At 36.2% G+C, this 9,253-nt stretch overlaps 1 protein-coding gene across 1 annotated transcript in view; it reads left to right on the top strand.

The window, feature by feature from the left end:
- Positions 1-2,027: 2,027 nt before the first annotated feature.
- LOC114569463 (alpha-2,8-sialyltransferase 8E) overlaps positions 2,028-9,253 on the top strand; it is a 51,419-nt gene continuing 44,193 nt past the window's right edge. Inside the window, exon 1 of the mRNA XM_028599278.1 lies at positions 2,028-2,275. Within this exon, the coding sequence (XP_028455079.1) occupies positions 2,028-2,275 (248 nt within the window). The remainder of the gene's footprint in view (positions 2,276-9,253) is intronic.

Here is a 9,253-nt window from a genome sequence, read left to right as displayed (position 1 = left end):
CTGTACCATCTCAACACCTTAAAGATGAAAAGTTATTAAAAGAAAAACTTTTTGTCAAACGGTGTGGGCATGGCGGCCATTTTGAGCATTTATAGATGAACGAAGAAGTTGTTGTAACTTTAGTGTACATTGTCATATCTGCCCGAAATTTCTCATGTTTGACAAGGGTCCAGGCCTGAGGACATCTACATGCCAAAATTAACTTTTGGTCATAGCACCCCCCGCTGGCAACAGGAAATCCAGAGCATGCAGAGGAGCAAGCGCCAGTCCAACGCTGCTTGCAGCTTTAATTATTAATGTTGTTTTTTTTTTATTAATTTATTGTTTTTTATTTTGAGTTCATAAAATGTTGTCTTTCCTCGTTTATGTTCCTCTTTTTTGTAAATAATTGATATAAATTTGAAATTGATTTTGGGTATGAGGGAGGGAGATCGCAATCGCAATTGTTAAACTGGTAGATTTTACAATCACTGAATTGCATAGTGTAACCCACTCCTGGGTAAGTACACCTTTGCTCTAGGTTTGTGAGGAGGGGAGTTATAATGCAATAAGCAGACACACACCAGGTTAAAGTTAATTAAGCTTAAGGAACCAAATGCGTAACTGAAACAGGTGCAAATAAATTTACACATGTAAAAAAATAAAATGGGCCCCTTTAAAATAAAATAAATTGTCCTTTAGGTTGACTTGTTGTGTTTTCTTGAGTTCAATTGAAAGTTCCTTTTCCAATCCTCGCTTTAAAGTCAAGTTAGTTAAGTCAATAGTCAGTGTGTGGATATCCGAAGAGTGATGACCAGTGGAGTGACTGGTACCATCCTACCACAAAGCAGATAGGGCATCCGGCTCCTTCAATGGACAGGATTCAGTGACAAAATCAAACTGGGTTGGCTCGCCATCTATTGAGATCGATGAATCTTCTTCCAGGACTTCTAGATCCCACAAAACTTGACCTGCACTCACAACCAGGTTATAACCTTTTGTTAAGTTTCATAACTCCTTTCCCTAATGCAGGTTGCTTTTATAGTCATATATCAAATGCTCCCATGTTCGCATGTTGTACAACATTAACTTCAGTTTGTAAAAATAAATATATACAGAACTGCATATACTTCTACATGCTGAAAAGTAGTGAATACCATTCAGTTAACCAATACAAAGTAATCAGATAGAATACCTTGAATTCAAATAAGTATTTCAAATCACAACTGCAACAAGCTTACAATTGTACCAAAAGATAATTAGTTTAATATAAGGCATTGGGATAATGCTCCAAATTAGTACCTCATATGCATTTCACACATGAAAACATAACTTAGAATCAGTTTTAACCTTTCAAAACAAAAGTGAAGCTTATTTCAAACGAAATATCTTTTCATTCACTTGATAACTTTAAATCTACCACTCGTAGTAAAAGTACAATACGATTACACATCTTTCATCTCTTATCAGGGTATTTCTTAGCATAAATTCAACCGAAATATGAAATGAGTGATTCAGGCTGTGGATGAACAGGCTAGCTTATACCGAGACAGGGTTGCAACAAAAAAAAAACTTCAGTGTCTTCATTAACTTATTAATCACTTTTCAAAGTTCAGCTCCTCCAGAAAACAACTAATATAGCGCTTGCGCTTGTTTTCCTTTTCTCTCTTACTGTTTCACAGCAAAGGATGCAGCTAACGTGCATCGTGAAGGGGGGCAGGCAAGATGGCGGAATAGGTGGTCAAGCCTTTTGGAGCTCTCGTTCAAGTTCCTCAAAAGTTCAAAATACTGATAGTTTCTCCTCCAAAAAGTGGTTGAGTACAAGTTTAAATGCCGAAGAAAAGTAAAGGAAAAGTTTCCAGCGATACATGTCAGGAAATGATGACAAACAATGAAGCTAATATTAGCCAAATGGCTAAAGCACCGGCGGCGCTGCTACAGCATGACTATGCAATGACAAGCGGCACTTTGAAGAGTTGGAGGACTGTTCATCCAAGGAAAGTTCCCACCCGGTTCGGAAGTATGTAAGGCCTAATGAGGAGGATTCAATGGCTGCAATTCTGGCTGCGATAAACACACTGGGCACCAGATTTGATAAACTGGAGAAACAGCTAGGAGATATAAAGGCTCAGATCAAAGAGAATACGGTCATGATTGGCAGCTTGGCAAAAGCTCTGGAGTTCAATGCAGCAGAACTCAAAGAATGTAAAAGTAAAGTGATTAAGTTAGAAGAGAGAATGACACTGCTGGAAAAAGAGAACGCGGACCTCAAAGGAAGAACGGCAGAACATGAAAGGTACAGAGGTGGAACTTGAGAATAAAAGGAATGAAAGAAGTGACAAATGAAAACACAAGAGAGGAGGTGATTAACCTGCGGAAGAAGGTGGCTCCGCTCCGGGCACAGAAGATGGAGGAGATGGTAAACATAACTCATCGAGTGGGGAGAAAGGAGAAGAGAACACGACAGGTGATTATCCAGTTTGTGAAATGGCAACACAGAGATGGGATCTGGAGGATGACGAAGGAGTCGGAAGCGTGCAAGGAAGCGGGGGTTCGTTTCTCTGAAGATTTAACTACGGCTGAGAAACAGGCAAGAGAAGCTTTATGGCCGCAGATACAAGAAGCGAGGAGGGCCGGGAAGAAGGCTTACTTTCGGGGGCCCTTTGGATTCATTAATGGGCAGAAGATTTAAAAGAACAGACATGAGACTCAACAGGTGATATAAGAGACTTTATACAAGAGAGGGGGGATTAAATGGTTTATGAACCTCTGGGCAGAGAGGGCACCTAAAAAGAGGTTAGTTCTATACTTTGGTTAAAAAAACAACAACTTTAGTTTATGTTCTTTCTTAATCAGAGATTTCTTTTCTATCTTTAAATGTAAGAGGTCTAAAGGACATGGTAAAACGTAAAGCTATTTTTTTGTTTTGTAAGGGACTTAAAGCACATTGCATATTTTTACAAGAGACTCATTCATGTGAAGAGGACACATCTTTTTGGAAAAAAAAGTGGGGAGACAAGATATTTTTTTCTCATGGCAGCAACCGGTCTGGGGGTGTGGCAATATGTCTGTGTGGATTTCCGGGAGAGGTAGTCACATCTAAAGTGGATAAAGATGGTCATTGGATAGCTGTAGTAGTTAAATTAGAAGGGGCATTTGCAATTTTATTTAATATCTATGGGTTCAATATGATTAGCCAAAACAAAAGAACTCTGGGAATGCTGAATGAAATTATTGCAGATTATAACAAAATGTATGGTATAAGGTTTGCACTAATAGGTGGGGATTTTAATATGGTACCGGATGAGTGGTCCGATAGGTGTCCCTCAATTTACAATGACTACTGTTCTGAAGGAATTCATACAGGTTAATTCACTCATTGACATTTGGAGGGAAAAAAAACCTTTTATGAGACAGTTTTCTTGGATAAAACCTAATGGGAGATCAAGATCGAGAATAGAGTTTTGGTTGGTCACTTCAGAAATATTAAGTGCTGTGACAGATGTTTTGATATCTGCTGCTCCTTTAACAGATCACTGTGTAATTGGCATTACAATGAAACCAGGAAGCGATCATAAATTTAGGAAGAATTATTGGAAGTTTAATGCGGACTTATTGAATGTAGAAGAATATGTTGAGGAAGTAAAGGCCTTAATAGGGGACATTAAGGGCGATGTGGAGGTAGATACATGCTGTAAGAAATGGGAATACTTTAAATACAAGGTTAGATGTCTGTCGTTAAAGTATAGTAAAATTAGAGGACAACAACAAAGAGAGAATGAATGGAAACTAGTTCAAGAAATTAATGAATTTAGTAGAAAAGCTGATCTATCAGAAGAAGATACAACAATGTTAGTAAGTTTACAAGCCAGGTTAGATTTGTCCAGAGAGCAGAAGGGGCTTATGTCAGATCCAGGGCTAAATGGATAGAACAAGGGGAAAAGAATACTTCTTTTTTTTTCGGTCTTGAAAGAAGGAGACAAGAAAGAAACAAAATAAATGTTTTGATGATCAATAATACAGAATGCTCTGACACACAAGCAATTTATGAAAACATATATGATTTCTTCTCTAAACTGTACTCTTCATCTTATTCAGAGGAGGAGTCATTATCATTTCTGGAAAGCGTTAAACAACATATACCTCAAATTGAGGAGGGGTTCAAAGCACGATGTGATGCTGAGATTAGCATGAAAGAATTGGATATAGCTTTAAAGAAAATGTCAGTAGGAAAGTCCCCGGGTCAGGATGGATTAACTTCAAATTTTTCTGGTAAGATATAAAAGAATTATTATTTACTGCCCTAAAGGAATGTATTAAAAACAAAAATTTACTAGCAACTATGAAACAAGGTATTATTATTCTATTACCTAAAGCTGGTAAGGACAAAAGATACATTGATAACCTGAGACCAATTACTTTATTAATTGTGGATTACAAATTATTTACTAAGGTTATGGCTAATAGGTTGAAAGATGGTATAGAACAGATAATAAGCACAACTCAATCGGGGTTTCTCAAAGAAAAATCCATTCACAATAACATTGTGAGGTCCTTGACCTACTAGATGATAACAACTGGATTGACGATAGGGGTTTTATTCTGTTTTTAGATTTTTACAAAGCATGTCAATCAGTGGAACATGCATTTATTCTGAGATCTTTAGAGTATTTTGGTTTTGGCTCAGAATTTATTAAGGTCATAAATATGTTATATAAGGACAGTAATAGCTCAGTTTCTCTCCACCAGGGAACAACTAGAAGGTTTGAGGTTAAAAGAGGTATTTGACAGGGTTGCCCCTGTTCGCCGTTTTTATTTATTTTAGTGGCAGAACTGTTGGCAATACACATAATAAACAGCCCAGATATAGAACCTTTAAATGTGCTAGGTAATCGCTTATTTATTTCTCAGCTGGCAGATACCTTATTCCTCAAGAAGTCTGAACAGATCCCCCTGGTGATTAAGAGAATTGAGAGATTCTCCAAAGCGTCAGGTAAGGTTTATGTTTAAATCTTAAGAAATGTGAACTAATGGCTATACATGAGGGGTAGTAATAACAAAAGATAGGAAAATTAGAGAAGAACTAAATATTGAGGTTGGTATAAAGAAAAGCAAAGCTATACTTAATTCTTGGTTACAGAGGGATTTGTTTATTTTTGGTCGAGTTTTAATTACTAAAATTGAATCACTTTCTAGAGTTATGTACTCTGCATTCTCTCTTGCCATCCCGGATAATCTAATTAAATTAATGAATCAAACTAATGTCAATTTTATTTGGAAAAACAGACATCATTATCTGAGAAAAGGTGATGCAGTGAAAACCTTAGAAGAAGGGGGTTTAAATGTGATCGACTATGAAGCAATGAACGGAGTGATAAAACTGGCTACAAAAATTTATTCAAGATAGTGATGATTTCTGGTATTACATTCCTTCTAAGATTTTTGACAAATGTGGTGGGATAGACTTCTTTTAAGATGGGATTTTAATGTTACCAAACTGTCAACCTGTCTAGATTCCATGAGCAGGTCCTCTTGTACTGGAAAATGATTTATAAACACAATTTTACTCCACATAGTTCCCCAATATGGAATAATCGGTGCATCCTTTATAAAGGTAAATCGTTATGTTATGGGGATTGGGTTGAGAGAGGTGTCTGGTCTATTCTACATTTGATGGATTTAAGTGGGACTTTTTTGGAGTATGATGAATTATGTATATCCTCTGTGTATAGAGGAACGGGATTTTAAGGTGGCAAAATGCACAAACAAATTTATAAGGGGTGCCCTTACATCTGTATTATTTCCTACTGTTGAAAAGAAAGAACTTACTTTAAGTCTATCCTGAAGAGATTGTAAGGAGAATAAGAACCAGATATCTCACTCTTCCTGTTTCACAGAAAGCAAAAGAAACCCATTTTAAAGTGTTAAATGATATATATCCATGTAATTGGTTTCTTAAACAAAGATTTAACATTGACGAGAATAATTGTACTTTTTGTGTTTCAGATTTAGAAACCTTAGAGCATTTATTTTTTGAGTGTAATGTAATCAAACCTTTTTGGGATCTGATCAGAATTTGAATTTCTGAAAAGGATTCAGAAGCACCGTCTTTGAGTTATGGGGACATTAAATTGGGACTGTTAATGGAGGACAAAAAAATGGACCAGATGTATAACTCCTTGATTATTTTAGCTAAACAATTCATCCACAAATGCAGATTTTTGAAGGTGAGACCTTTATTCTGTGTTCATGAATGAGTTACGTATTTATAAGAATCTTTGAAATGTATAAAAACTAAACAAGCAGGGAATGTGCTACAGATCATACAAGTATTGGTTGTGGACTAGACCTCTATTTATTTATTTTTTTACTTTTCTGTCTTTTTTTTATAATTCAGCTGTTTCTTTGTTATTGGATACCTAGTCTGTTTTTGGTAGGCCTACTCCATGTATTAATTGTCAAACGAAAATTGTAATGGCCTGAATTTGTTAAATAAAGCTTTTGGAAAATAAATAAATAAATAAATAAATAAATAAAACGTGCATCGTGAAGTTTCAAAATAAAATCGCTAAATGGTAATTTAAGACAGTAAAAATATCTCTTAATCAAAATGATGTTTTTAACAATGACAACTTAATTACTATGAACTTTTCTTATCAAAATTATGATCTGTAACTATTTACATCATCTGGGTTACAATAGAGTTTATTGTCTTGTTATTTGTTTATATTGATTTGTTTTTTGTTTTTTTCTCGTCTGTTCCTTACATTTTCAAAACACTTTCAAATAAAAAATAAAAAAACAATGGGACATGATAAGGATTAAAGGATGTGGAGCAACACAAATATTAGATTTGTCTCAGGTGGACACAAACAGGAAGAGAGGAAAGAAAGTAGAGGTACACAGAAGACAGGACTTACTCAAACAACAAGCAGAAGACAGATTAATACCTGAGGAGGCGTGCTCTCGTTTACCCAAGGAGGCAGAGCAACACTGTATAAAACCAGACAGGCACGCACGGGGATGAGGAAGAGGTTAAAGAAAAAAGAAAACAGCAGAGAGGCCAAAGAGAGAGAGTGTGGAGAACAGAAGGCGAGGGGGCTAACAGGTGAAGTGCAGTGAGGATAGCAGGTGGGGAGAGGTATGAAGGGACAGCTCTTAAAGTCATCATTTTTGGTGATCACTCTCTTCTGTTTGGGGAGCCTGCTGACCACTTTCATCTGGTACATGGTTGACAACAAGTAAGTGTGTCACTTCCTGTCACTTTGAGTGTGAAATGACTTTGGCGTGAGGAGTATAGCCAGAGAAAATGCTAGTTGAGAGTTGGAGGAATAAAAATGCGACAGCTGCAGTATAGGAGCACTTCGGATTCAAACCGAATGACCGTGGTGAACCACTTAACCTGAGTCGGTATGTCGCATTTGTTGTAAAACAGTATTAACTAAACTCTGTGCTGTTGCTACATAGACTGTGGACAAAGCTGTGGACATAGACTGCAATCAGAGGCGGTTCTACATTGAATTACACCCCGGGCGAGACCCCCTTTGAGCGCCCCCCTCTCAAATGTTTTTCAAATGTTCTAATGAAGGATTTGTGCAATTATGTTGTTGTTATAATATATATATATGTATATATATACATATACATATATATATATATATATATATATATTATTTTTATTAATAAGGGAAAAAATTCCACTAATTAACCCTGACAAAGCACACCTGTGAAGTGAAAATCATTTTAGGTGACTACCTCATGAAGCTCATTGAGAGAACACCAAGGGTTTGCAAAGTTATCAAAAAAAGCAAAGGGTGGCTACTTTGAAGAATCTAAAATATAAGACATATTTTCAGTTATTTCACACTTTTTTGTTAAGTACATAATTCCATATGTGTTCATTCATAGTTTTGATGCCTTCAATGAGAATCTACAATGTAAATAGTCATGAAAATGAAGAAACACATTGAATGAGAAGGTGTGTCCAAACTTTCGGCCTGTACTGTATATATATATATATATATATGTGTGTGCCAAATAAATAAATATTCTAAATAGCACAAAGGGGAACAGTTTGGTCATTACGGTGGAAACCACATTAAATATGAATTTAATTATATAATATAGTGCTAACAGTAACAACTCTGCACACACAATAAGTTTTAGGTTAACTATTACCAACTGTATTGAACCAATGCATGCGCTCATTAAACGTGACTGGTGATGTGTACGTGGATAGCACAACATTAAATCACTGTAATAAACTGCTGTTGCTAACATATTTCTTTCGGTCCAGGTTATATAAGCCTATTTATTGATTGATTTTTTTTATTCTAACGTTACTCTGGTATAACGTTAGTGCTGCATATTATGACCGTTCTAAAAGCTTGGATTTTATTTTTATAGGCTTTATTTACTATTACTTCCGGGTCATGTGGCCAGCCTGTCTTTCTTTTGATGTAGATATTCAAACGGAGAAATAAAAAAAAGGAATTTCAAAAAACCAAAATCGGACCGTTATTTGAATTTGGTTTAGTCGTTTTTCGTTTTTGGATTCAGAAACCAAAAACGGAGAACGGCTCTTTTTTTACCGTTTCTTTGTTTTTGGTTTGAAACGACAAACGAAAAACAGCTGGTTTCTCGTTATTTTGTTTTGTGATTCAAACGAAAAAACAAACTATCAAAACGTACACAGACCCTTATATAACCTGGACCGAAAGAAATGCAACAGTAGTTTATTACAGTGATTTAATATCGTGCCTTCCACGTACACATCACCAGTCACGTTTAATGAGCGCATGCAGTAATAGTTAACCTAAGAACTTATTGTGTGTGCAGAGTTGTTACTGTTAGCACTATAGGGGAGAGCCGAGACAGTTTAAATACTTTTTAAATAAACGTAATTTACAAAGCGATCATATCGCACTGAAAGCTAATATTTTGTCACTAGCAACATACCTGTCCTCTGTCAAATACAGTTGCCTTTTCAGCTTTGAACAATACCGTTCAGGAATTATTACAGCAAGTGTGGCGTGCGTAGCCTAATGTTTCATTTGTCCCTCCTGGTCGGGACGATTGAACAGCATGGTGGGGGGGGGAATGAAACATACAGTTAAGCCATATAAACTTCCCACAACTTCAATATTTTACTACATATCATGAATGGTCCTCCCAAAAGGTATTATTTTAGATAGATTGTTGCTGGGCTATACGTCGGTGAGTTTTCCCGTTATCCTAGGCCGTTATCCTAGACTGATGGGTTGTTAAGGGCACT

This window comes from Perca flavescens, chromosome 15, assembly GCF_004354835.1.
Source record: "Perca flavescens isolate YP-PL-M2 chromosome 15, PFLA_1.0, whole genome shotgun sequence".
NCBI classification, from domain to species: domain Eukaryota; kingdom Metazoa; phylum Chordata; class Actinopteri; order Perciformes; family Percidae; genus Perca; species Perca flavescens.
Note: the sequence above shows the minus strand (reverse complement) of the source record. Positions and strands in the feature narration are given on the sequence as shown.